Raw genomic sequence first — 27,042 nt, forward strand, 5'->3', positions numbered from 1 at the left:
CGCTTGGGTTTTGTACTTATTTATCTTTTGTGTGTGCGTGTCAACTCGGAGCATCTCCTTTCTAACAATTTCCCTCTGTTTTCGCATCTCATCCGTCTGCTGTTTGTTACCCTCCAAGTTGTCGCCATAAATATTAGGACTATGACCCTTTCTCTGTGTTCGCTGCGTGCTTGGTACCTTGCTCCGGAGTTACCTCCCCCATTTCTCTACTCCTTTCCTTATCCCCCTTGGACATCTATCCCAGCGGTCAATCATCCGTCACCTTGATATCTCTGATCTTCACCGCCTGGCTTCTCCCTTTCTCTTTCCTCGTTCGCTTTCTTGAGGAAAGCGTTCGGTGTATTGTATTGTACTGTATAGTAGGTAGTTATTTTATATTGGATTTCAAATATAGATGGTAGGCGAGTTCAAATTATATTTTACTATGGCTCAAGTGAGATCGTAGGCCGTCGTGAGGTGTAGAGTTATTATACTAGTGAATAGAACTGATTTGAGTCTGCAATACAACATTTGTCTTGTAATTTAGAAACTTAGAAACTAGAAAGCGTGCTGTCAGTCAAGCACAAGGGGCCAGCCCAATTGCCGCGTGCTTCAGTGATGGAACTTTTCATAAATTCGACAAGGATATCAAGAACTGATCATGACAGAATATATATGCAAACAGCAGAATAATATATGTTTTCCAGAAGATCCAACACCAAAAATTATGTACTCCAAATTAACTCGAAAATATCAAATGAAACCGCAACCAATGAAGACGACAAACACCCAGAACCGAAACCAAGGCAGATCAATGTGAGCGGCACATCAAGTATCCCCCAAAATCACTGGCTCTTCTTGTCCGCCTCGTGAGTCTGCTCGCTCTCGGGCTGCTCAGTGACAGCCTTGCGAGCCTTCTTCTTGCTGCTCTTGTACTTGGGCTTGACCGAGAAACGGGGAATGAAGCGTCCCACGCGAGCCTGGTATTCCTTGTACTCAGGGTACTTGCCGGCGCTGATCGATTCGGTGAGACGAACGCTACCCTGGAAGATGAGCAGAAGGCCCAAGACACCAATGCCGGTCCACTGGACGTAGGATTCGGTGCGGTAGCAGTTCCAGAGGTACAGAGTGAGCCAGATGGCCTGCTCACAGAGGAAGTTGGGGTGACGAGACAGGGACCAGAGACCACTGACGACGAATCCGCGCTCCAGATCCTCAGGCTCATACTGTCCCTTGTACTGGTCAGGGATGCGGGCAGTCTGTTGGTAGTTGCGCTTGGCAGTCTGGAAGTTCCATTGCTGCTGATCGGCGAAGTACTCGATGATAATGAAGAAGAAGGCCACCCGGGAGAAGACAAGGTCCGGAACCTCGAAGGACTTGTGGTCCGACAGACGCGAGAGAAGGAGGAAGTTGTAGGTCGGGGCGGTGATCAAAAGCAGGAGCAAGGACTGCGTCAGGCTGATGAAGACGATGTTGAAAATGAAGAAGACAAAGCGGTTGTTGACCTTGGAGCGTACGATTTGCCAACGGTAGTCTTCCGAGCCGATTGAGTAGCCACCACGGCGCCAGTAGTTGAACGTCAAGCGGGCCTGGGCAGGTTAGCGGGGCGGATTTAATGCACAGAAAATCATGCTAACTCACACTCCAAATCAAGGTGATGGCCGCGATAGTATCCAAGCTCTGAGTCTGCAGGCCCGACAAGCGGGCCCAAAGAGCGAAGTGCACATTGTAGATGGACGGCAGGATACTCCAGAACCGATCAACTTGGGAGTAGTTCCTGTTGATCTCCGAAGCGATGACAAACAGAACTGATAGAGCTAGACTCAAGAAGAGGGCCGAGATGAAGGGATTCGTGGAGAGGTAAATGTCCTTGAGGATGTTCACATCCTTGGCTGCGGCTGCAAGCTGCAGTCGCTCGGGAAGCGCCGTGATTTGCGACAAGAAGGGTAGGACAGTGTGGCTGAAGGAAGCACAGTCCACGACAGACTTGACGTCAGGGAGGGGTAGCGCCATCTTGGTCAGATGCACTCTGAAGGAAAGGATTTTAGTTAGCTGGTTGCTGCTGGGGTGACAGGGAAGCTTCTCGCATGTGAGTGGAAGCAAGACAAGGCCGGGTTGTGGATGGAGTCAAAACAATTACCACAACAAGCTGGCCGGGAAGCGTGACCGAGCAACCGCCCGCGGCTGCCTGATTCAGGCCTGCAACTTGTCCCAATCCGGCCATGACGGGGAGCTCGAGCCACTATTAGAGCCTCAGGCAGTAAAATAGATTTTCAGGCACAAAGGCACCCTACCATACCCGTGACTCGCGTCTTTTTCGCGTCTACAGCGACAAAGTAGATGATTAGTATGTGATCCCTGTCACTTCGCCATAAAGGTCAACACTCTTTGTTTCGGTTGCGCTCTGAAAGGGAGCATTGGTCATGGGCACACCTTAGCCTTCCTGATCAACTCAGGCAATTGCCATGACAACGCAAAGGGTGCTGTGCGTGGCAGAAAAGCCGGCCATTGCTAAAGCCGTGGCCCAGCACTTGTCCGGCGGCTCCTTTCAAACAGTAAGTGGCTCGGTGCCGGGACTTGCCAATACCTCCTGAGGGTTACGATTGCTGAAGTAGCTGTACTGTAGATAGCCATCCGAGGGAACCAATATGTGAAAAACTATGTATTCGATTTCAATTTTGGTGGCCCTTGGGGCACTTGCACTGTGACCATGACCAGCGTCATTGGACACTTAACTGGTCTGGATTTTGAACGCCAATATAGAACATGGCTGTCCTGTCCCCCATCAGCTCTATTCGAAGCTCCAGTACACGAGTCTGTGGCTGACGTATGCATTGCTGCTCACCCCTACGAAGGTCTGGTATAAAACCCGTGCTAATACCTGGCGGCAGGATAAAGTAGCCATTGCGAAAAACATCCAGGAACAGGCCCGGAGATGCAAGGCTCTCTTCATCTGGACAGACTGTGATCGAGAAGGTGAGCATATAGGAACGGAAATCCGGAAGCAGGCAAAGGAAGGAAACGCTCGCATCGTCATCAAACGGGCAAGGTTCAGCAATACAGAAAAAGCGTGAGACCTCCTCCTTTTCAGATGAACTGCAGTGCTAATTTCTGGGTAAAGCCATGTGCTACATGCTGCTCGATCACTGATCGAACTTGATGACCTCCAAGCAAACGCTGTTGCGGCCAGAATCGAACTGGATCTCCGGATCGGTGCGGCGTTCACTCGTCTGCAAACGCTTCAGTTGAAACCTCTTTCTGCAGCGCTTCAAGATACTATTATAAGCTATGGTATGGTTCTATCCTTCCTTATACGAACACTACTAACAACCGACCAGGATCCTGTCAATTCCCGACACTCGGGTTTGTAGTTGATCGTTATCTTCGCGTCAAGAACTTTAAGCCTGAGACGTTCTGGGGAATCAAAGTTATGCATACCCGGGACGATATCAAGGTCAATTTCCTCTGGAAACGTGTTCATCTTTTTGACAGAGCTGTGGTGACGGTGATGCTCGAGCGGTGTCTCATGGCAAAGAAAGCCAAAGTCACCAAGGTCACCCAAAAGCCCACCAGCAAATGGAGACCTCTACCTTTGACAACAGTGGACCTTCAGATGATGGGAAGTAGATATCTCCGCATGGACAGTCAGACAATCATGAAGGTAAGCCGGGTGGTATGCCATATGTTCGAGCAATGGCTTACACAGTGCAGGTCGCGGAAGCCCTATACACGAAGGGTTTCATCAGTTACCCACGTACCGAAACAGACCAGTTTGATAAGGGCATTGACTTGAAAAAGCTTGTTGAGAAGCAGCTACCGGACGGAAACTGGGGTCAATATGCTCGACAGTAAGCATCCCTCAGACATGCCTTTCTTCGCTGCTAACATCTGAAGTCTGCTGGACGGCGCATTCAAGACTCCACGATCAGGTCGACACAACGATCAAGCCCACCCACCTATACACCCCATTTGCTGGGTCGCACCCACGGCTCTTACGGCTGACGAGAAGAAAGTCTACGAGTTCGTCGTCCGTCGCTTCCTTGCCTGCTGCTCCGAGGATGCCAAGGGTCAGTCGACGGAAGTCGAGATCCAATACGGTGACGAGTTCTTCCACGCCAAGGGTCTCTTGGTTCTCGAACGGAATTATCTAGATGTCTACGTCTACGATAAGTGGGAGAGTAGTCAGCAACTGCCAAACTTCCAGATGGGTGAAATGTTCGAACCCACTGAAGCCAAGATCTTCGACGGCAAGACCACACCTCCGAATTACCTCACCGAACCGGAACTGATTGGCCTGATGGACGCCAATGGAATCGGTACCGATGCTACCATGGCGGAGCACATTGCAAAAATAAAGGAACGACAATACGTTGCCGTCCATTCGCGTGGGAGCGGTCGAAATGCAGTTAAAGAACTGATCCCCACCCGATTGGGCATTGCTCTGGTAGAAGGATATGATAATGTCTTCGCCGGTATACCAGATAGCCCTTCCCTGAGCAAACCTTTCCTTCGGAAGGAGATGGAGCTGCGCATGCGGGAAATTTGCGCCGGCCGGCGGACACGACAGCAGGTTGTGCAGGAGAGTCTTGACATGTATCGGGAGGTGTTTGTGCACACGCAGCGGCGGATCAATAGGCTGAAGGATGCCTGTCGAAAGTACCTGAATGAACAGGAAACTTCCTAATTTTGCTGAACAAGATTGAAGTCTCGAGCACTGATTATGATACCCTTGGCTGGTGAAGTTTAATAATATGTATATTCCCGTCTGGCGTTGGAAATATTCATCTCATCCTTATACTTCAGGTCCCTGCGCAAATCTTTCCAGTTTTTTGATTCTTTGCAGCAGCAACTCACATCCAAACGTATGTTTTGTACTATATATCGAGCGCAGCAAAGTTCACATATCTGCACTCTGTATACATCGAATTTGGCATTGCCGGGAAAACTACGGTACATGCCGCCTTCAAATTCCATCCAGAAAACAGACACATCGACTCCGCTTCTGAGAAAGGTTAGTAGATTACAACTTAACAAGCCAAGGACAGCTATAAAGATACCTCGACCTTTCAACTCAGACGTTTCACGTTCTTCATCCTCATTCTCCCATCCACCCACCCCTCTTCATCTACCACATCTACCACAACTTATCAACAATGTTGGTCTCCAAGCTCATCCCAGCTACCACCATGGATGTCCGCAATCAATCATTCACTCTCCTCCTGCTATCCACTACAGTCATGTTGTATTTCAGGACTCTATTAGCGCATCCTATCTACTTCAACAACATACCAGCACCAGCGCAGAGTCCAGAACCAGCACCAACCGACGCCCTCGCCTTCCTCGACGAGCCCGTCTTCGAACCACTGGCATCTCACATAGCAGACCACCCATATCCGTGGCGTGACAAACGCCCATTCCAGGAGACCAATTATGCGTTGCTCATGGGTGCCGTTCAATCACTTCTTGAGGCTGAGGTTGACGAGGAAGAGGGTGGTGTGGGATTGAATGAGACTTTTGGGCAGCAGGATGACGTTGAGAGTAACTCGTCTGAGACATCTCTCCTCTGGGCTGGGGATAGGGATGATGGGAAGTGGTCTTGCGCTTAGCAAAAGCGCTCAGAAGAGTTGAGAAAGTGGAGATGGTCCTTCGAGACCTGGAATTGTGAGAAGTTCATGGTTTGGAAAGTGGGTTTTAGGATCCATTGTGACGGGTTTTTCCCATGAGTATTATTACCAAAGGGTTTTTGGATTATATGTCTGTCCATATTAATGTTTCAATGAAGCGTTGCTTAGGCAAGTAGTTCTTTTCACATACGTCCCTGTTGTCGTAAAGTCCCAGTCAAGGGTTATCAGCAGCCATTTTGATAAGTTGGTGATAATGCTTAATAGCGGGATGTGCCTTTAGCTTATCAATTATAAACAAGGGGTAATCCGTCATTTATAGGCTGAACTCATAGTGATTTCTCGTACTTCAGGCTCGAATAGAATACCAGACAGCTAGATAAAACACGTGCATTGCGACGGATGATGCTAAGCTAGAATGGGACATTGGTCATACCCGGGGGTAAGCAGTAACTAAATATTACTGCGCTCAGACAATGCAATCGGATATAGCCACCAGAGTCCATTACGTTTCTCGGAATAAGGTTCAGGAACAAGAACGCTATTCTACAATTATGTGGCAGGAAAGGGAACTTGCACGAGTACGTACCAAATCGTGCTTAGAGAAGATATATCTGCCTGACATGCTACTTATTTGATCACTTCACGACTCACTGTATAGCTAGAGAAAACAGGTTGGTCTCTATTCGGGCTACACATATATTGAAATGCGGACTAAATAACTTTCAATATAGGCTTGTCACTATATATTTAGAAACGACCAGGCGGTAATAATAGGAGATATGTTCTTCCTGTATCAAACAGTGGTGGTATATGTGACATTATGTAATCAAAAATATCAGCAAACTGGGGTTATAGCTCAGTGGTAGAGCGCTCGCTTTGCATACCTACAGCGAAACTGCGAGAGGTCAAGGGTTCGATCCCCTTTGACTCCATCTTTTTTTTCCACCACCACCTTCACTGAAGATGGGGATTTCCTTAATTTTCTCTCTATTTATTGCTTACTTTCTTCTTTGAAGGATGCTGTATTTATTTTTCTTGGCAATCTGCAATTATTCTCGAATTAGTATGTGGCTGAACTGGTCTGAGTTTAATATTGACTTATTGATAACAGACACTGCGTTGATAGAGCACTATCTATATATACTCTTACCGTGTGTCTTTTCTGGCCAGGAAAGCTACGTTACAAACTAGGGCAGGTCATGCAGAGTGAAAATTTGCATCATCTATTGATTCAGCTAGTTCGCTTAATGAAAGTTGCCAGCCTCTCCTGCTTCTACTATATGGGAAACACAAATAAGGGTCGGAAGATATCCACGTCTAGTAAGACGCACACATTCAGGGTTAATTGGGAACTGCCATCAGGCTACCTAGTTTTTATCTGGTAGTTGCAGAATCTCAAATCCTACGATCTGAGATTCTCGGCCTCATTCAAAGTAAGGAATGAGCTTCTCTGTAGACCGATCAGTCCAAATGGAGTTATATAGGTGCCTTGTAATCCCTATGTATCCAAAGGGAAAGAGAGCGAAACACAGGCGAACAAATCTCAACTACCCCAATCAAGGGCTCCCCTCCCTGCTTTTGGAAAAACCCACGCAAGATCAACCCATCACGATGGACCCCTTTAGCATCAAAAGGGTTCCCTACATCGTGTTATGCAACATCATCCGACAAATCCCCGACTGGGTGACACTGGAGAACCTCATCGAAGCGTCCCCACGAATCCAGGAGATCTTCGAACCAGGCAAGAATCCCAACGAAAGGACAGAGCCCGCAGCAACGCACATAGTCGACATCATCCTGAAGGGTAACCCTATAACAAAGGGCCATCTATACCGCCACTTCTGGAGAATCACCGAACTAAAACAACTAACCCCAGAAGAGCTCCAGGAACCATTCAGTGAAGGATGTTCCTCTCTCCGAAGAAGTGGTCTAAACGAAGGAGAGCCCGAACGACGCAGCCTAACAGAACTCCTCGCCCGTCATAAGCCTCCCACTTCTATATCCCGAGCCGTATTATGGGAAATGATACACATCGCCGCCAATATCCAACGATTAGCTTGTGCGTGTTTGACTTTCCTTGGGGGCCTGCTACAAGCCCACTTTTACTGGAACGGAAGGTTCCATGCAATGAAGGAACTGGATCTGAGCCAGCCCTCATGGGAAGAGGAATATCGCGTTTATCGCGCCTTGTGGCATTTGCAACTGTATTCTGTGCTACATAAGGGAGACATCCTCCCCGTGGATGGCCATATTGTGTGCGTCCGCGGCCAGTATCAGCCCGAGGTTCCTACCTGGGATCTGCTTCCAGGGGTTGCCCGTGTCGAGATTCAGACAGTGTCCCAGTGTCTTTTGAATCTGGTCAATGGAAATCATAATCTGAATATGAATGGGTGGAGAGAGTGGGTGAATTGGAAGAAGTGGTATCCGCTTGTTACTGAGTTGCCTGATGCATCTCGGCTTGAGTTTGCGTTTCCGACTCGGAGTCCTCCGCCCCAGCCTGATTGTTTACGTGGTGTTATTGATCCTTTCGTTGAGAGGCTTAAGGAATTTGCGGTGCAGAATAAGCTTGATTTCCAGAAGTCGGGGCTCAAGTTGCCTCATAGTTGGCATATCCCGGGGAATAGGATGATTGGGTTGATGATGTGGGATGTTCGTCGACTGAATAACTCGGGGTTGTGGCCACTGCGTTATTAGTGTATTTAGATTGTGCTAGGAGCTTGCCGAATATTTGGGACTGGTGTTCTCGCTAATTCTCCATGAAGCATACAGTATAGAAAGGCTGCAGACGAGCCGCACCTTCCTAATCAGGAATAGAATTTACATCATCCGTTTGTCTCCCGTTCAATAACTTTGTGTTGAATATAACATCATCCTACATCTTGAAGATCATCGAGCATAGCTACTTACTGCTAGATTAGGGGTATTATTATATCCGTTAGATTGCCGTCAAACCTCAGCCCGAGGCGAAATGCAGCAGTTCCTATCTCTCCTTCTGCTGTCCACATAAACGTGATATCTCGTTTTGGCCTGCTGAATAACACGTTGACAGTCTCTCTATAATATTACAAGAACCTAAAGGGCACTCTACTGATATCATCAAATATCATGGGCACCTATCCAAAGTTTGTTCCTTCTCATGGGTATGGAAGTACAAGCACACCATGACAATTTGAGGGAAATGGTTTTTGGGGGACCATTTAACAACAGACACCCACAGAAGACACTCGGAACACTAGATTAAGCATACAAAACACCCCGCCACAATAAGTACCAGCCTAGTTCCCCTTCTCACCCTTAGGATGCCAGCTATCATAATGAACGGGCCCCTCCTTAACATCCTCCTTCTTCTCATAGCAGTGGATGGTGAAATGCTTCTTATCAGCAAGTTCCGGGACAATCAGCATTTGCTGACGGCTGCGATCTCTACCATGAGGCATGATCGAGAAACGGAGAGAGCTCGATGGTTTCTCGTGAAGGCTTTCGATGTATTCGTCGATTCGCTTCTCGTCTTTCTGGTTCCACATTCTCTGGTTGTGTTGGTTCTTCTCGGGGATCCAGACTTTGGGGATTTTGTCGAAGGCTGCTTGGTCTGCCTTGATGACGCAGTACCTAGAAAAATATATCAGCATGATAATCATAGGATATGTGTTATTTTGTGTCACATACCAGGCATCAGGAGCAGCCAGCGCCTCATACTCATCACGGGAAGGAGAGGTGTACACTCCTTTACCAATCTGGGCACCCCACATTACATGACCGTGGTCAAAGTAGAGGCCCTCTTTGTTGTATTTTTCGGCTTGAGTCTGATGCAAAGGGGAATTTTTAGCTCTGAACATAATGACTAGTGAGATATCAAGAAAAGGTCTACCTTATCAGCACGGCGGAAGCCAACGGTGATTTCTCCACGTTTGCCCAGGTCAACAGGAGAGGCTACGCTGCAGGCAGCCAATGTCGCAACAAGGAAGCTTGTAAAGCCTGAGAGGTGCATTTTGGAAATTTGGGGATAGAATAGATCTCTTGGACTTGTAAGTTGATTGCGAATGGTTATGTTGTGAGTGATGATAGAGATATCTGGGAGAAATCTTCGCTATCTTATATCTGTGTCAAGCTCTATAGTATCAATTTGGATCAGAATGTTCCTGGCTGGTTGATTGTTCTTAGCACAGCTATACTATACGTGAAGAGCATGCTTGCACCCATCCCCCAGGGCTAGGGGGGCCAATCCTTCAATCCTTCAGGTATATAGCTCAGCTATAGTATTGACTAAACATACGGGTAATCAAAGTCAGCCTTGACGACGACTAGGGAAATATTATTTGGGCCCTGAATATTTGAATCCTACGTGAGATATCTGCATCCTGCCATTTTACTACATTCATTGGCTGAGGACATTTTCGGGTTTGTTAGAAGCCTTGACGAATAGTAATATGGTAGGTCTTTCTGACCTGCCATTTAATCAAAAAACAATGTTATATGTCCAAAACATTGTTCTTAATAATTTTAGAAACATCAGTCAAATTCATACATCATGTTGGTATTGATGAAATGTACTTATTTGCGTGGTTGAGCCTGCTATAAGTTGATATTCACATGTCAGGGTCGATCACCTGGGCGGGTTGGGGGCCAACCTGTCAGAGCCCCCATCTCGACAGCCCTAAAGGCTTACCTTCGAGGCTGAAGCGTTCCTGAGACCCTGAAACTAGCGGCTTGGGGGCTGGTCCATACCGAAAAGGCTGGACCCTGATAAACGGCCCCAGTTACAGCCACAGGGCGAGCTACTGATCTGCAACTTAGAAACAGGTTTTCCTTTTGTGGAACTGATGGAAGTGTGTAAAGGGTGGGATAATGCCAATTTAGTTGAGCTGGGCTGTGTCTACTGGTTCAGGTCAGACCCCACCTATAGTCCGAAGACTACTAAGAACCCTGTGAATCATTAGCAACCAACCCCTCCCATGTCTTATATTATCTCATCTTTCTCCATCTCCCTCCCTCTCTCTTTTCTTCTCCCTGAATAAAAACAACTGAAATGTTATTTTTCATAATAATCACCTTAATCAGAAATTTTGAAAGACAGCCATTTCCCTCAATCTCCATCTACTATGTGCAAAACCGACACTGCGCTCTCCATCCTCTGTGGAACATGGAATCTAGACTCTGAAGAAGAGATCCAAATGATATTTTACGAGAACGGCACGGGCGAAGTGAGTTTATCTAATATTATAGACACCCCTCAATATTGCTAATAAGCACAGTTAATTCTCCGTCATATATTCAACGCGTGGATCGCTGCTGAGACCGAATGGAAGTCACTTGGCCCTGAGCCACTCGACCAGATTTCCGTCAGCGACAGCGACACTACCTCTCAAACAGAGGCACAAGTTCTAGCGCACTTCGATCTAGAGATAACACTCACAAAACGCGCCATCACAACACGCGGCCCAACAGATAACTACATCTTAAACGAAGAGAATCTCATCGACGCCGCCTTCCTCCCTAAGAGATACTCCGTCCGATTGGAAAAAGGCTCGTTCAAAACAGCCTTCGAGCGGACAGCGGGACCGGTGCGTCCGTGGCGCCAGTCGTATGCTTATCAGCTGGTTTTTGATAAATCGCCGTATCCACCGCTGAATGAATGGAAGGATCCGGAGGAGGCACCTGAGCCGCCGTTTCTGCCGTTTGAGGGGTGGAGGGAGTTTTGTAGTCGGGCGTTGCCGAAGGATGAGCAGGCATAGAATATGGGGAGATGTTGTAGATACTTTGATTCAACAGTTGTCTATTTTCTATTTAACAAATGCATCAATGACAGCCGAAGTCCCACTCTGAGCAACTTTAATAGCTTTGCATAGTATACCCTCCTGCTCTAATACCTTACTAACACTAGCTGCAAGGATATGGATATCACTAGCAGCTCTAGTAATTCTGGAGTAGTCAAAACTAGGGTTGAAGGAGATATTCATTATGATTATTAACTCTAGATCTTAAGCCATCTAGATAGCTAAGAAGTATCAAGCATCTAGGTACGTTCCAGCCTATCAAACAATGAGTTAAGAGGCAAAGCAATAAGAAGAGAGATAGGTATCTTTAATGTTAAGCATAGTAATAAGAATAGGAAGCCCATATTAATACTAAATCCAGTGTACACTAGATAGAATACTGAATAGAAATTACATAAGAATATTAACATTATTATTATATATACAGCATTTATAGATAGATATATTGAATAAATTATATAATTCAATCCGCTCCATATTAAATCTGCTGGTAGTAAATACTAAAAATCGTATTTGTCTGACGGCTGCTATTGTCTGCCATATCTGTTTGCTTATTTGCTTTGCGCACCGCGCGGTTTTTGTACCACTAAGGTTTTTCCGTATCGGATATTCTTTTCTTTTTTCTCCCATTCTCTTATTACATTATTGGCTACTTGGGCAAAACCGTATTAATATGAAACCATACATAACTTTATTTAGCAGGCTTTGAAAACATACGGTGTTGGTAATAAAGGATGAAAGAACCGAACGGGCGGGTAAGAAAAGGCTTTTTGTTTAACGCAGTCTTTGTTAAGGTTGTAGACTGCGAACACATCCTGCCTGGTACCTGGGGGCTTAAAACTCTGAGTAAGCCCCTTTCGTATTTGTAGATACATCGATTTCATGGCTAGACAGCAACCAAGACATTCTTCTCATACGCTTATCCCGAGACATCCTCCTGATCCCCCTATCCAAATATTAATCTATCACACTTCAGGTGCTTACAATGGAACAAGATCAGCATGAAAGTCGAAGGAGCATACGCATCATTGAAAAGGCACTGAAAAGCAAAGCCAACACAGAGGAGACGCCAGCTTCAATTTCTAAAAAGAAAGGCCGTCAGCAAAGTACTCTTGTCCAGACGAGCGTACGGAAGAAACAAGACAACACAGGGAAACCAAGTTCGAGACGGACACAAAAGCCTCAAGCTAATACACCAAGACGAGCATCGAAGAGGAGGGCACCACAAAAGACCGCCAATGCAGCCAAACGTGGCCGTCGAAAGGAAGCACAGGGTGTAGCCAGTACAAGGAAGCAACCCAAGCAGGAAAAAAACCAGCATAAAAGGGTATGCTGTGAGCATTGCGCACTTAGAATGCCTTAAGATACTGACTCTATGTTTGTTATAGATACGTCCCTCGACCAAGACACAGAATATTCGGAAGACACAATCACCAGAACCATCATCCTTGAGCCCAGAACCGCAGTCCAAGAAGCGGCGTCAAGAACAGAACCCAGCAGTTCCTGATAGTAATATTGACGAAGAGGTGGGTCTGCATAACTCCTGCACACTGGAACCGGATCAAAACTAATATCATAATAGTTGCCTCTAGAAAGTCCACGATTTGAAGGGGATGCTGCTGTATATTACTGGATCAACAACGGAATTTGGCCAAAAGAAATGCCTCAATCTACCCCTAACACCCAATTATTGAATACCCACCTTGCTTCTAGGCCTCCAACCATTCCGCAAGTGACACAAACCCTCGAGCCAACAACAGCGGCCAGGTCTAACCCCTATGCTACAAATGCCTGTAAGACATACCTTAAGTCTAAAGGCAGCTACATGGATGAAGGAGTTGGGGCTGCAGAGAATGATAAAACGATATGTCAGGATCTTCTTAGAAGAGAAGTATGTGAAACCCCCAGTGGCACGGCATTCGAGGACAATACTTTGGACTATGTCCTGAAGTCTTTGTCAAACGCAAATGAGATCGGGGTCACTCGAATGATCAGTCAATTGCTTGTTCCCTCACCGGTACTCGAGATTTATGGGAGTCGACTGCGTTCTACTCCGAGGTTAATTGAGAGTATGAATCAGCCTTGGAGTTTGTCAGCTTCTCTCGATGAAGATCCAAGCACACGACGTAGTGTAGGGGCTAGAGAACCAATGTCATTTCTCCCAACACCGCGGCCAGACTATGCTGTGGGCTTTTCACGTCATGCATTTACCAGCAAGCAGATCCGCAAGCTTAAGCCATTACTCGGTGGACCTGACGAGACTTCTGTTTGCAAAGGTATAGAAGATATGCTTTTTCCATTTCTAGCTTGCGAAGTAAAGTCCACTACAGCAAATCTCCAGATTGCAGAACGGCAAAATGCTCATACTCTGACTCGGTGCCTCAGAGGTGTCGTTGAGCTCTTTAAATTATTGGGGCGTGAGAATGAATTACACCGGAGAATTCTTGGCTTTTCTTTTTGTCATAATCAGGAGCAGGTTCAAGTATTCGCTCATTTTCCCGTGGTCGAAACTGCAGAGCCGACTTCATATTATCGTGTCTGTATTGGAAAATGGAGCATATTAGACAAGCAAAGATGGAGGTCTTACAAATTTTCAATGGCCATCTACCATGACTGGGTTCCAACATTTTTTGCATTACTTTGTTCTGCAATCGACCGTTTACCGGATATACCTTCGGACATTGCACCTCGCCAGTCTCTGATTCAACCCGAGAGCCCAACGGACGAAGAATCCTCGGGGGGCAAATATTTATTTCCAGAGGACGAAGAACTGGTCACAGATACCAAAAGGAAGCGTGGTAATCAACTTCAGCCAGTCATTGAACGAAGGGCCTCCAGAGCTCCAAAGAGGTTGAAGGAAGGATAGTAGTGAAAGGCTGCTCTTTCTCATAGCCACCCACAACACCTTGACCATCATCGCTTATGTGTTCCTTCTTCATATAGTCCTCATTCCGGATTTCCTAAGTTTGTGTTATCAAATTGGTCAACATTTCTCATTATCCTATTAATATGTTACGGTATGGTTTTGGGGATACTAATCGCTGCCCGGATCAGATTGCGAAAGTATGGCATGATATTCAGCACAAAAGAGATATATATATACTAATTCAGTCAATCAAAGAGCAAGAAAACAGGTACTCTGTTAAGCAGCAATGTTCTCAATCCGGCGAAGCTGATTTCTTATTTACATTTTGGACTCTGTATGCATTCACAGAAAACGACCTGTCTATTTGACACAGACTGCCCTTAGTTATTAGCAATTATCATTTGCAACCCAGCCGCAGAGTACATATGTATCTTGACCTATATGCTTTGATAAGCCATGTATCACCCCATTCGGTCAATCACAAAGCACATCTATCTTCGGCTAGCTCAATTTCTCTACGGAATGTGGCTGCTGGAAGTGAATCCCGGACCCCTAAATACAATCTTCTAGCATGCTCCTTTCATAAGAGGATCTGAAGATAAAGTGCAGGGGCGGGCCTAATTATCTATTCAGATCCCAAGGCACCGGTTGGCGGTGGCAGGAGGTAGTAGTCAAAGACCACATAGGCAGAGGTGGCAGAGAATCAGGCGATGCCTGGCTACACTGAATGTCTCTCACATGATTTATTCGAATACTATATAGTATCAGCTATCCTGAACTCTCAAACATCTTGCTAATGCACCATCCAATGACTAATATTGGGCATAATGCAGCACTTCAATTCCCAAAAATTGATTTAGCAAGCTCCAACAGCTCAGCTTGACCGATCTCAACATCCTCTTCAGATGACCCTTTCGATCTTCCCATAAGATCCTTGAACTTTAGCTCGACTGAATCACCCTCCACATGGGGTGATTCAGTTCCATAATTTACTGTAGTCCTGGATTTCAGCACAGGCCGGTAATCATTAGGGCCTCCCTTAGACTGAGACCTAGTGTTATGAGACTTTTGATCTTCGGGGCCGTATTTCTCAAGCACGATACACTTGATTCTCATCAACACATTGATGATCAAGACAACCTTAACCTCCCCAACGGAGTTTGCAATCCACCATGCAGCATCCTGCCGCAGACGTGGCATAGAATCATCAGACACTGCAGATTCAATCACGAAGGAAGGCCAGTGCCGCTTATCGGATCGAACAGCAGGGTTTTTGAAGGCACCGTCCCCTTCTTTGATCGAGCCCCATGGTCCTTCGAATTCTGAGGCTCCGAGGGACACGAACTGATCGATATCGATGTCCATGTTAGCGAGCTTGCTCGATATATTGTAGTAGAGATTATCATGCACAGTTTCGGTGGTGTTAGTAACCACCTTGAGTACGAGGGTGCTGATTTCAGGGTAGTAGGTGAAACGGACTGCGCTGCCGAGTTTCTTTCGATGACTTTCAATAAATCGAAAGTCTTTCAAAGAAACATCTTTGAAAGTTAGGTATTGGCTGACATCTTCTGTTTCCAGTCTTTGTTGTAAATCTGCAATGGCCTTGATTAGGGCTTGCAGGTCCTTGTAGGGTGTAGGAGGGCACTTCCTGATGAGGGCGAGCTCGGATGAGGAAGGCATTGTGAAGATATCCTTCTAAGATGGAGCAGCTGAACAAAGAAGTGAGTATAAAGGGTGAGGCTTAGGGTGATTGGGGAGTGGGCTGATAGAACCAATTGTAGGGGTGAAGCACGGCCTTAAATAATGATGAGTGATAGAGAGTATATATTGACAACACTATGTTATCCGTGAAGTTTCGGGGTGTGCCGTTCATCAGCTCAGTGCAACTACACTTCTTGAGCAACTTTCTGAGCATGAGGCGACCTCGGCGATACCGGACCTTGCCAGTAATGATCTCCAGACGACACATTCGATTTAATTCTCATCGGCTGTTTTCATTGCCTAACTTGAGTATGCTTGAGTCTATATCTGTCTTTTCATTAAACCATATTTATCAGGCTACGCCACCTTTATCAAGATGTGATGATCCCGTAATCCATCTCCTTACTTTTAATTCCATAAACCTTTATCTTTGATCTTTGAAAGAACCGACATCATCGATGGAAGCAATGGTCCGGAACATCCCAGGTCGAGAACAAACAACCTGCAAAAGTCCTAAAAGCTTTGTACCTCTGTTGTATTTCTCTGTCTCTCACCGATTTCTGGACAATACTATATACTTCCGAATTTGATTCTCGACCATGTCGCCATTAGATGATACTCATCGTTCCTTACTTAATTAATCCTGCCCAGAAGCTCGTCTTGATACACTCATTTTGATTCAGTTATTTTCCTCTCTACAGTCAAAATGCCTCGCATAAAACAGCCCCATCAAGAAAGCTGTCGAAGAAGCGATCGCATTCGTGACATAGCACAGAAGAAATCAACCAACACAGAGAAGCAAAAACCTTCTTCACCATCAACTAAATGTACAGAAGTATGTATGATGCAAGCAATTTGCTATACTACTATCAGACACTGACGTTGTGGGTATGATAGCCACAAACCAAACCATCAGCCAACATGCATGAAAAGCGAAAAGCGCCGGCACCACAGCATTCAGATAGACAGCCCAAAAAGCCTTGTCAACAGCGGAATTCTGCTGTTTTGGATCCTGTAAACATTGATCAGGAGGTATGTCATTTGTTACTGTTCATATAATGAAGAAGCGTAACAGGGCTGACATTACTCTAGTGGGGTCAAGCATTAATACAAACTGTCAAAGGTTCTTCCATACACTACTGGATACAGAATAATCAGTGGCCAAAGAAGCACTTCAACAGTGTCCTTGGGTATGTTCTTATTTCGCCTCCAGAAAGCTCGGAGCCTACAGAAGAAGAAGAATGGAGAAGAAAATGAAAAGAGCAATTGGAATCGTATTGAAGCCTATCTCGGAGACAAACTTTGTGTTCTACCTTAAGTGCAAGGGCAGTTATCTAAATGACAACAGAAACGGGAATACCAAAGATGACATGAAGATGTGTCAAGTTTTATCGAGAACGTGAGACTTCCAAAGACACACTATTAGACAGTGATGCTTGGTCCCATATCTACAAGAGAATAGCTCAGAAAACAAAACTGCAATAATTTGGTTAATGGCTCGGTATATTGTTCCTTCTGCTGAGCTTGAAACATGCAGAGGTAAAGTCAGCAGATCCATAAATCTTGTTGAGAGTATAAATGAGGCTTGGACATACTCAGTTCGACTTCAGGGGGATCCCAGGTCTGCAACTACTCTACATATTGCCTGTAAAAGCTCTACCTCTAAGTAACAAGAAAAAAGAAAAACCACACAAAAACCCAGACTTTCTTTGCTAGCGAGCCATTTATTCAGCCGGAAGGGGTAAAAGGAAGAAAAGTAAAATTCCAAAAAAGATTGGAGTCAAAGGGGATCGAACCCTTGACCTCTCGCATACTTGCGAGGATGCAAAGCGAGCGCTCTACCACTGAGCTATAACCCCAGTCTTCTTGTGGCAATATAAAGATTTTTAAAATATATATTATATTTTATGCTAGTTATAATATCTACTTAATGCGAACACATAGACTTTCGTCCAGAAGTTACTTTGTCATAATAGCCTACTCTGCCTGGCCAGAGCTTTTACAATTTCCCGAGATTTATCTGCAATTACCTTTCGATGTATTAATAATCTTTTGCAGTCATATGTTTACTACTAACCCTGATTATGTTCAGTGTTAAGTTATTACACTAGTACGACTACGGATTGTGTACTCCGTAGGTTATTTATTTTGACAGATGAGCTGTCACTTACTGTATCAAGAGTCAGGAAAAAGCAATATGGAAGTTCCTGATAACTAAGGTATTATCTTCTCCACCAATTAACTCCCAAAATCTGTCAGAACCTTGGCCAGACCTAGTATATCGTAAAATAGGTATAGAGAGAGAGAGAGAGAGAGAGAGAGAGAGAGAAGTATGCTTGATTCGTTGCCATCTAAGCGCTTACAAGAAATGTAGTAAAAGAGGTGGTTGGTGCTAGTGGGATTCCAACACATCGCCTTGGCCACTAATATTATCGCTCTAACAAATAACCCCTGTAACTTATGCCCAATTTTGGGGCTATTGGGTATTTACGCATATGCACACATGTACTCGTCATCCTCGTCAAATTGGTTAATGTTTCCGGCTGATAAGACTCCTCTTATACGGAGTGTCAGAAACTAGACTATTAAGTATTCATCTAAGTCTGCCTTTATCAATCGCACCAGGATGAGGAAACTCTATAAGAAAGTCATAAACAAAGCACATTTACATAGACGGGGCGCAGGAGTAGTAGACGCCGGCAATAAAGATGAGACGGACGATGCTGACCGCAGCCTTGCGACAGAAGCTGAGCGCCCTTCAACAGAAGTCCATCACGATGATAAATCCCAGAATGCCTCTCTTCCTATTGAAAACCCTTTTGATGAAGCATTGAAGAAGCTTCAGACCCGACAACCATGGGAAGAAGCTTACAATGCTGTTCAAGAAAGCCATCCGGATTTATTCAATGCGTACACTCGGGCTTTACTTGAATGGGGTGGCCATACAGGAGATGAGGCCCTGGACCGAAAGCAAGAAGTGCAAGCCCTTGCTCAGGAACAACTTAAAGTGTGGCAGTCAGAGCAATTTCGCTTGTCATTCAATGGAAAAGACATCATTGTTGGAGAATTGGCGAGAAAGGTTGTCGGAGTTGTGCTTTCTGTTAAAGATGTGGTCTCATCCGCCATTTCAGCTGATCCCCATGCTGCGTTGGCCTGGGCCGGAGTTATGGTGGCTCTCCCAGTAAGTAAATCCATCTCAAACTGCCTTGCTGTTACTGAACCCCTGCAGGTGCTCGCAAATATCTTAAAGCAGGACTCGGATGCCATGAGTGTATTGGATGGCATTTCTGCTCTGCTGGTGCGCTACCGCTATGTGGAAGAAGACAAGTACTACAGAGCCGCTATGACCTCAGCGTAAGCACTCGAGTGATGATATACGTCCATACGAGACAGTCCAATTGCTAAAAAAATAATTCAAATTATAGGACCTCGGTTGACAAGGTGAATCTTCTTTTGCTCATCCAAGACAAATTCGTCGATATGTATTCCCAGATATATATCTACCAGCTCCGCCTCATAAAGCATTTCAGACATCATAGAGCCGCTAGATATTTCGAAAATCTGAAGGACAGCCTCGGAGACGAAAATTGGAGTACGAGCCTGAATAAGCTACAGACAACAAGGGATGGCCTCGATCGCGACCTGGAATCTGTCACAAACGGCATGATCTTTGAGATTGGGAGCAAAGTCGATAAGTTTTCGAAAATGGTCGAGGACCTCAAGAAGGAGTTGAGAAACCAGACTCGTCTGATGTCAGAGCAGAGAGATCGAATATTGAGGGCTTTCAAGTACTCTGCCATGGCCCCATTCGATTCATACAAGAACGCTGAAGAGCCAAGGTGTCTCATAGACACCCAAGTGGAGACGTTGGACATGCTTCAGAACTGGTGCAAGGGCGATGGAAATCCAGTGCTCTGGCTTCATGGGATGGCTGGAACGGGCAAGTCAACAATTGCTCGGACTATTGCATGGGCGCTTCAGGACAGACAGTGGCCAGACGGTAGCCCTGTTGATATCAATATCAGACTAGGGGGAAGCTTCTTTTTCAATCAATTTGAGCCGGAACGCAACAACAGCCAGTACCTTTTCCCAACCCTGACCCAGTGCTTGGCAGAGTCCTTGCCGGACATAAGGCAGTACATTGTTGATGCCATTGATCAAGATGCGCGCATCGAAGAGAAAGGACTTCGGGTACAATGGGCTAATCTCATATCTGGGCCACTGCATAAGCTTACCAGTTCTTCACAAGCTCACTGGCGCTTCATTATGATTGTTGATAGCCTTGATGAGTGTGGGGACCAAGACAAAATTGCCACTGTGTTGAAACTGTTGGCCTCCCTAAGAGATCTGCCATCGGTTCGATTTCTAATCACCAGTCGCCCAGAAGCCCACATTCGATTTGCTCTTGAGAGCCTGCCACCCGAACTGTACCATTCTCAGCCACTTCATAAAATCTCACCTAAGAGTGATGACATCACTCGCTTTCTTGAAGCAGAGTTAAAAAGAATTTGGGAAAATTACAAATCCGCGATACCAGAGGGCTGGCCAGGCCAAGAGAACATCGAAAAGCTGAAGGAGAAGTCAGATGGACTTTTTGTATATGCTTCAACGTGTTGTCGGTTTTTGGAAGATCCATACCACTATTCTTCCCGACTGGATCAAATTCTTAAAGACAATAGCGAAGCCGAAACCCCACAGGCGAAGTTGGACAACATTTATATCAGGGTCATAAAGCTGTCTCTGAATGCGAGAACCAAGAAAGAGCGGGAAATCATGATCGAAGACTTCCGACTGATTGTTGGGACAATCATGGTAACATTCAAGCCAGCCTCAGCTTCCACTTTAGAAGCACTTTTGTTCTCTCCATCCTCGAAGGATAAGCGTATCCAAAGATGCGTTGAGCCTCTCAAATCTCTTTTGGATGTTCGGACAGCAAATGATCCAATCCGTCCAGTTCATCTTTCTTTGCGCGACCTTTTGTTGAGTCGTGAGCGCTGCAAAAGCACCCCAGAGCTTTACATCAATCCTCAACAGCTGCACTTGATCTTGTTTGAAAGATGTATGGAAACATTGAAGAGCCTCAAGCAAAATCTTTGTGACTTCATACTCCCTGACTCATCGCCATCAGATGTTCCCTCGGAAAGTCTGGAGACTTTCCTACCAGCTGCATTGTGTTACGCGTGTCGCTATTGGATCGATCATTTGATGCAGCTGGGCAGTGATGAGCAAAGCGAGCTGCTGAATGATAATGGGGGCATTCTTGAATCCTTTCTTCAACAAAAGCTTCTCTTCTGGTTCGAAGCCTTGAGCCTCATGGGTGAGCTTGAAGTTGGTGTTTCTCAACTCAATGCTCTCCAAAACCTTGTCAGAGTATTTCAATCAACGTAGTCCCTAACCATATCCTCGTATTTACTGACAACCCATAACAGGACTCTCATTACTTCCCGCTTGTCAGAGATGCGAGGAGATTTCTACTTCACAATCGGCACATTATTGAGCAAGCACCTTTGCAGGTCTATTCATCCGCTCTCGTATTTTGTCCAATGAAAAGTCCCATCAAACAGATTTATTCACACCTCATACCCTCATGGGTGACACAACAACCCGTCATGGACGATGACTGGTCACCGGAGCTTTTTGTCATTGAAACCCAAGGAAGATTCAGTGACAATATTATATTCTCCCCAGATGGAAAGACAGGTGCTTCTTCATCTTACAATTGGGATGGCAATTATTATCTCAAGCTGTGGAACGTTCAAACAGGGAAGGTGAAGTATCAAACGAAAGTAGGGGCGAAGTTTGGGTTTGAATTCTCCCAAGATGGAAGTCTAATAGCGCATGGGACTGAGGACGGAAGAGCCAGACTATGGAATTTGGAGACTGATGAAGAGTACTTTCTGGGTGAAGTGGGTAAAGGCGAAATCCACCGTATTGCATTCTCTCCACTTAGCGACTCTCTCATATTTTCCAGGGCAGACCATTCTGTTGAAGTGTGGAACTATCGCCACTGTCAACAGATTTATGCACCTTTTACTCAATTTCGGGAAGATTACGATGATTACGACACATGTGCGGTTGGATTCTTGTTCAATGATGAGGCTGTGGTGCTCTATTCGAGTACTAATAGAGGTACTTGGGAGATCTATTTGCTTAATGAAGCGGGCACAGAACTTGAGTGTATTGTAGAGGGTGAGGCGCCTGCATATACGAGAACTAACTTCTGCGTTTCGAGGAATGGGTGCCGAGTTCTGGTATCAAATCAGAATCTGGTGAAAACATGGGATGCCAAAACAGGACGACTAAGTCCCAAACTGATTGCTTGTGGCGAAACTCAGACCGGTGATCGTGATATATATACAACGGCTTTATCTTCCGGCGGTCGCTTCTTTGCAACTTCCTCTCTGGACAATACTGTTCGTGTCTGGGATTCAGTTACTCACACCCAGATCTTAAGTTTCCGATGCGACCAAGGCGCGGTGGGCACAATTGCTCTCTCCCATGATGGATCACTATTAGCATCATGCACCCTCGATAGTGCAATCCGACTATGGGACATTACAGTTGATCGCCCCCACACTGAGCTCGCCAATCCTGAAGCCAAAATGACTTACCCCTTTGGAATCGAGGTTATCACGAATACTCAGAATGCTACCACGATGTTGCGGAAAGAAGACACGGGGAGTTGTCGGTTTTATACTGAAGACTTCGAATCTCTCCAATTCTGGATGCAAGGTAACTTGATCGCACTGATACTGAGGAGGGCAAAGACACTTAATCAACCTACAGCTCATTTGTTGAGTATGGACTTGGAAAAGCAGTCTCCCAGGTTTTACCTTGGACATACACGAGACGTGATCGTATCATCCTCTAACGGGGAGAAATTGGCTGTTCTTGGTGAGGAGCATGTATGGGTATTGGACGCAGCAATGTCTGAAGAAATATTTATTTCTCTACCAGAGAAAATCTATGGTCTTCAGTTCTCACCAGACAGTCAATTTGTCGGGATGATCCTCTCACGCGGCGTCGAGATATGGGACCTGAAAAACAAGAAGAGGGTCATCCTGCGTACAGAACTCCCGGACAAGCCGGTCTTAGGATTCTCACCGAAGTCTGATGCTGTTGCCCTTTGGGTCCGAGATCATCATTTCCCTCCACGCGGTTTGTTACTTGAGGTTTGGCAAATAAGCGGGCATTCTTCTCAGCAAGTGAATGAACGTACCCCTCCGAGTGATTCACTACATTGTGGCTCGTTGATCTATTCTGCAGATGGTGATTATATTGTTATGCTGACGCTGCGATTTTCTGGTACAGCCTCGCATAACTCGACCAGCTGTACTATTGTTCTACTTACGTACAATCTAGCAACGGGATTGATTGAGAACATACCATGTGCGGCAGGACTATATCTTCCTGACGGTCCAATGGCGGCCTGGTCAGATTTGATTGCTACAGCACCAACTTCACGACACGAGGAGCTCATCATTGTCGTAATCAATTGCAAAACTGGAGAACGGGTTTGCACATTTTACACTTCACTGGCAGAGGAATACTTGGGATCCAAAGAAATCTCATTCTCAAATGATGGTCGGTATCTAAATCTCGATCGAGGGCAAGTTCTCATTCCGGTCAAGAATCGTTCCCCAACAACTGAGATGTATTGTCCATCCAGTTTGTGGGTCGGGAAAGAGTGGATCTTCCAAAGAGGGCGAAAGTTGCTATGGATCTCTCCTGTGTTCCGGAATCGTCGCATGAGTGTGCAGTATGACGAAATTTGGGTCTATCCGGAGTATGGGAAAGTTGGGCCGATTGTCTTCTTCAAACTCGATCTTGGAAAGACCCCTTTCGCTGCTGAGGTGCCACCTGAAGGAGAAGGGTTTCGCTATGATGAGCAAGAGAGGGTGATGTATCTTCGCTAAGTTCAGAAGTTTGTTTAGGTTGTTAGAGAATTGAGAGTATTGAGCACGGCATGGCTGATACAGGGAGGTATGATGTAAGGGATAACGCCACCGCAATATCTGAATTCTAGGGAACATGTAGCTCAATTAGCCAATATTTCCACAATGTCTGCTTGTATAGTACAGGCAATGGTTAAACTAGGCACACTATGGTAACATTATAGCTGAGTTCCAGCCCGACTCGGCCACCGATGTAAGAGACACCCTTTTCAGTATAATGTATCTCACAGTTGTTGACTCATTAATTCCAGCATTGATAAAATATATACCAAAAGAACCTCCCCCATTCTTTTGGATTTTTCTGATCAGTACTTATCTATACTATCATGAAAGCTTGAACATTTATGTTTTATTTTTACCCATGTTCAGCGCAGCCTAAGCTTCTGCAAAACAGTAGTATTATTATCGAATACCTACATAATGTCTACATTTTATCTCGGATTTCATAAAGCGGTGGTGGTTGAGAGATCTGAATGTGATAGAAGGCGTCTCTTGTATGACACTACTTAGTTGGCTGACCGGGAGAGGAACTACACGCGACAAGTTCAGAGATTGTGTGTCAGGTTCAGAGAAAACCGGATACTAGATGACCATGTATTTAGGTTGTTCATGATTATAGGGACTCTAGATATTTGTAAATTTTTAGAAATTTTTTGAACCCTTCTCTTTTCTATTTCGCATATCTTCATGTATTTCACATATCGCATGCAGAGCTTGTTTGGAATCAGAAATAGTATCAGACCGTGTGCATAAACCCTCAAAAATTAGACCAACCTGTTTTTCTGGCTATAGTCCGTTAGAAGACAGTAGATTTCTAATAATAATACTCTTCACTGTAGCATGTCTGCTAGAATAGTCTGTAAAAATCAGGGTTAAACTTCATAGCCCTATTATGTAGAACTCTGAAGGAATAGTAAATAGTACAAGCATGATAAGTCTTCTGCGATTGTAGATTACTATTAACACTCAAGACACGAGACTGTCTTTATATTATGTTTCGGACCGCCCAGTGAGCAAAAGGCGGTGCCAAGTAGAACAAGAAATGGAAAGGGAAAGTTCTTCGATTGCAGCAGGAATTCTGCTCGATAGTAGGTATCTAATGAGTTTTACATACAGTCATTAATGTGTGCTTCATACATCCACATGCTCCAACACCACGCTACCCTTTCGCGCCGTCGCCTCCACATATCCCGGATTCTCTGCCTTCAGCTGTTTGAACGTCTTCTCTGCATCCCATACCCATGGGCTCTCCGACGCGAAAAGCAGATCCATGTCCTCCAAGGTACGTTGATTACTCTCTGGGTAGAATGCCCACACCATCGGGATTGCGATGACGTTACTAGCCGCGAAAACATATAGCGTTTTCTCACCAATAGCGCCGAACATCACGGGGCATAGAAGAGTCTAGTTGGCTTTGTTAGCTATGCTTCGCAGTCAGGAGGATGAACTTACCAGCCATCCGTTTCCGATACTCCACCCGACTACGCCCCAGGCGTTTCCGCGGGCTCGTACTGCGAGGGGATAGATCTCGGCGGGATAGACCCAGGGTACTACAAGTGTGTGATTAGCGGGTGGCTCTTGGGGAAGAAGTTAGGTATGTACCTGTCAGCCATGTGGCTCCGAAAGCAGCAGTAAAAATGAAAATCATTGCGGCTGCAGCTGCACCAAAGGAACTGGCACGAGCAGCATCTCCCGAGTCCCGAGCATTGATGGCTAGGCGGGAGAATCCTCCTGCTAGGAACATGGCGATTCCTTGACTGACGGCTCCCCAGTATAGGGTCCATCGGCGACCGATACGATCGAGCGTGAAGACACATACGAGCGTTGCGAACTGAGTTGTTAGCCACGTCCCATGTGGGAAGGCATAGTACTCACCATGTAGAAGACGTTATTCAGACCACTAAGCCATTGACTCTTCATCGAGTCAAAGCCGGCGATGCTGAAGATAGTGGGCGCATCTGCTCATGTTAGACTAGTCCGGTATCTGTCATATTGTGGTTGACGTACAAACAGTGACACCTGCGATACCAACCCATTCCTGCATAATTTGCAGCCAGACGACCAGCTGCACACGTCGTCCAAGATGCAGTTTGCCTGTCTTATGTCCGAAGAGCATTGATAGGTATGAAGTGCTGTGGTTCATTGATCGTTCCATTTCTGCAACGTTCTGGATATCCCGAAATTCGGCTTCAGCGCGGACAGCATCGTCGCCGGTACTTCCTCGAAGACGGCCAAGGATGTAACGCGCTTCTTGCTCGCGACCAACTTTGACCAGCCAACGTGGTGATTCGGGAAAGAACCAGACCGAGAAAAACAAGAGAAGCAAGAAGATAATCTGAAACGCGATGGGGAAGCGCCAGCGGAACGCGGATTTGCCGCCATCGATGAAGGACAAGCCACTATGCGAATTAGACAAGTCTCGGGAGTAGCAAGGTATACTTACAATTCGAGCCAGTAAGCCACTACGACACCGAAGATGTTGAGAGTAAATTCGATCGCAATAAACTGACCACGAGAGGTATGTTCGGCTGTCTCTGTAGCCCAGACGGGCACAATAGCATTCAGGATTCCCGTGCCGATACCGTTGATAAAACGGGCTGTATTCCATACGTCAGTCTTAAGTGCAAATAGGATCTATGGGTCTCTTACAGCAAATCATCCAATTGTGGTTCTGCGCTGCGCATTGCAATGACGCCCCCAAAATCGCCCAGACCGCACCCGAAGCGATAGTCCTGATTCTGCCAATCTTGTCACCGATCCAGCCACCGATCAGCGCACCACACAAAGTCCCCAGGTAGTAGACAGACACAATTCCGCCTTGTAAAAGACTGTCTGTAACGACAGAGGTAAGCTCTCCGTTCACTTCCTTGGTATATCCGAATCCCATAAGGTCGATGTAGTCTTTGGAGTTGTTCACACCCGACATCATTCCCTGGTCATACCCGAAGAACAGGATCGACAAGGCCGCGATGCAATTGATAGCGATGAGAAGATTACGCTTCTCCAATTTGTGGACAATATTCCATGATGGTATTAGGTCACTCATGGTGACTACTCTAGAATCCGCGGTTGTAGTGACCGTTTGGGTGTATACTGGAAAATACCTTTTTCTTTTCACTTGGGTGACTTCAGGCACGGAGACC

The 27,042-nt window shown here is 45.8% G+C and overlaps 11 protein-coding genes and 2 non-coding genes across 13 annotated transcripts; 8 read left to right on the forward strand and 5 right to left on the reverse strand.

The window, feature by feature from the left end:
* Positions 1-485: 485 nt before the first annotated feature.
* BO88DRAFT_404138 (DUF1295 domain protein) lies at positions 486-2,092 on the reverse strand. Its single transcript, XM_025706537.1, has 2 exons — positions 1,621-2,092; positions 486-1,568 (listed from the first exon to the last, which is right to left on the reverse strand). The coding sequence occupies exons 1-2, from the start codon at positions 1,990-1,992 to the stop codon at positions 825-827; spliced, it is 1,116 nt and encodes a 371-aa protein (XP_025563559.1). The 5' UTR covers positions 1,993-2,092; the 3' UTR covers positions 486-824.
* A 238-nt stretch (positions 2,093-2,330) lies between these two features.
* Positions 2,331-4,790, forward strand: BO88DRAFT_404139 (DNA topoisomerase 3). The gene is made up of 7 exons (XM_025706538.1): positions 2,331-2,534; positions 2,606-2,806; positions 2,871-3,049; positions 3,101-3,270; positions 3,318-3,640; positions 3,691-3,827; positions 3,874-4,790. Exons 1-7 carry the CDS (start codon positions 2,445-2,447, stop codon positions 4,661-4,663), a joined length of 1,890 nt encoding a protein of 629 aa, XP_025563560.1. The 5' UTR covers positions 2,331-2,444; the 3' UTR covers positions 4,664-4,790.
* A 375-nt stretch (positions 4,791-5,165) lies between these two features.
* On the forward strand, positions 5,166-5,585 carry BO88DRAFT_386635 (uncharacterized protein; the record flags this gene model as incomplete). Its single annotated transcript, XM_025704790.1, has 1 exon — positions 5,166-5,585. One exon carries the CDS (start codon positions 5,166-5,168, stop codon positions 5,583-5,585), a length of 420 nt encoding a protein of 139 aa, XP_025563561.1.
* Positions 5,586-6,448: 863 nt separating this feature from the next.
* On the forward strand, positions 6,449-6,535 carry BO88DRAFT_t119. The gene has a single exon. It is a non-coding gene; the product is annotated as a tRNA-Ala (tRNA).
* A 679-nt stretch (positions 6,536-7,214) lies between these two features.
* BO88DRAFT_452788 (uncharacterized protein) lies at positions 7,215-8,297 on the forward strand (the record flags this gene model as incomplete). The annotated part of the gene is made up of 1 exon (XM_025710713.1): positions 7,215-8,297. One exon carries the CDS (start codon positions 7,215-7,217, stop codon positions 8,295-8,297), a length of 1,083 nt encoding a protein of 360 aa, XP_025563562.1.
* A 581-nt stretch (positions 8,298-8,878) lies between these two features.
* BO88DRAFT_424743 (uncharacterized protein) lies at positions 8,879-9,591 on the reverse strand (the record flags this gene model as incomplete). The annotated part of the gene is made up of 3 exons (XM_025708764.1): positions 8,879-9,212; positions 9,270-9,406; positions 9,472-9,591. 3 exons carry the CDS (start codon positions 9,589-9,591, stop codon positions 8,879-8,881), a joined length of 591 nt encoding a protein of 196 aa, XP_025563563.1.
* A 1,111-nt stretch (positions 9,592-10,702) lies between these two features.
* Positions 10,703-11,335, forward strand: BO88DRAFT_338820 (uncharacterized protein; the record flags this gene model as incomplete). The annotated part of the gene is made up of 2 exons (XM_025702998.1): positions 10,703-10,804; positions 10,856-11,335. The coding sequence occupies 2 exons, from the start codon at positions 10,703-10,705 to the stop codon at positions 11,333-11,335; spliced, it is 582 nt and encodes a 193-aa protein (XP_025563564.1).
* A 939-nt stretch (positions 11,336-12,274) lies between these two features.
* On the forward strand, positions 12,275-14,243 carry BO88DRAFT_434692 (uncharacterized protein; the record flags this gene model as incomplete). The annotated part of the gene is made up of 3 exons (XM_025709487.1): positions 12,275-12,704; positions 12,766-12,903; positions 12,960-14,243. The coding sequence occupies exons 1-3, from the start codon at positions 12,363-12,365 to the stop codon at positions 14,241-14,243; spliced, it is 1,764 nt and encodes a 587-aa protein (XP_025563565.1). The 5' UTR covers positions 12,275-12,362.
* An 837-nt stretch (positions 14,244-15,080) lies between these two features.
* On the reverse strand, positions 15,081-15,923 carry BO88DRAFT_424746 (uncharacterized protein; the record flags this gene model as incomplete). The annotated part of the gene is made up of 1 exon (XM_025708765.1): positions 15,081-15,923. The coding sequence occupies one exon, from the start codon at positions 15,921-15,923 to the stop codon at positions 15,081-15,083; it is 843 nt and encodes a 280-aa protein (XP_025563566.1).
* An 846-nt stretch (positions 15,924-16,769) lies between these two features.
* BO88DRAFT_480987 (uncharacterized protein) lies at positions 16,770-17,403 on the forward strand (the record flags this gene model as incomplete). The annotated part of the gene is made up of 5 exons (XM_025712174.1): positions 16,770-16,779; positions 16,818-16,832; positions 16,861-16,976; positions 17,037-17,134; positions 17,158-17,403. The coding sequence occupies 5 exons, from the start codon at positions 16,770-16,772 to the stop codon at positions 17,345-17,347; spliced, it is 429 nt and encodes a 142-aa protein (XP_025563567.1). The 3' UTR covers positions 17,348-17,403.
* A 316-nt stretch (positions 17,404-17,719) lies between these two features.
* BO88DRAFT_t131 lies at positions 17,720-17,803 on the reverse strand. Its single transcript has one exon. It is a non-coding gene; the product is annotated as a tRNA-Ala (tRNA).
* Positions 17,804-18,570: 767 nt separating this feature from the next.
* BO88DRAFT_338870 (WD domain-containing protein) lies at positions 18,571-21,332 on the forward strand (the record flags this gene model as incomplete). Its single annotated transcript, XM_025703000.1, has 4 exons — positions 18,571-19,125; positions 19,174-19,298; positions 19,370-21,003; positions 21,073-21,332. The coding sequence occupies 4 exons, from the start codon at positions 18,571-18,573 to the stop codon at positions 21,330-21,332; spliced, it is 2,574 nt and encodes an 857-aa protein (XP_025563568.1).
* Positions 21,333-25,030: 3,698 nt separating this feature from the next.
* On the reverse strand, positions 25,031-26,945 carry BO88DRAFT_338597 (putative MFS monosaccharide transporter; the record flags this gene model as incomplete). The annotated part of the gene is made up of 7 exons (XM_025702986.1): positions 25,031-25,303; positions 25,352-25,449; positions 25,502-25,730; positions 25,775-25,857; positions 25,907-26,298; positions 26,343-26,496; positions 26,549-26,945. 7 exons carry the CDS (start codon positions 26,943-26,945, stop codon positions 25,031-25,033), a joined length of 1,626 nt encoding a protein of 541 aa, XP_025563569.1.
* Positions 26,946-27,042: the final 97 nt, after the last annotated feature.

This window comes from Aspergillus vadensis, assembly GCF_003184925.1.
Source record: "Aspergillus vadensis CBS 113365 unplaced genomic scaffold BO88scaffold_9, whole genome shotgun sequence".
Lineage (NCBI taxonomy): Eukaryota > Fungi > Ascomycota > Eurotiomycetes > Eurotiales > Aspergillaceae > Aspergillus > Aspergillus vadensis.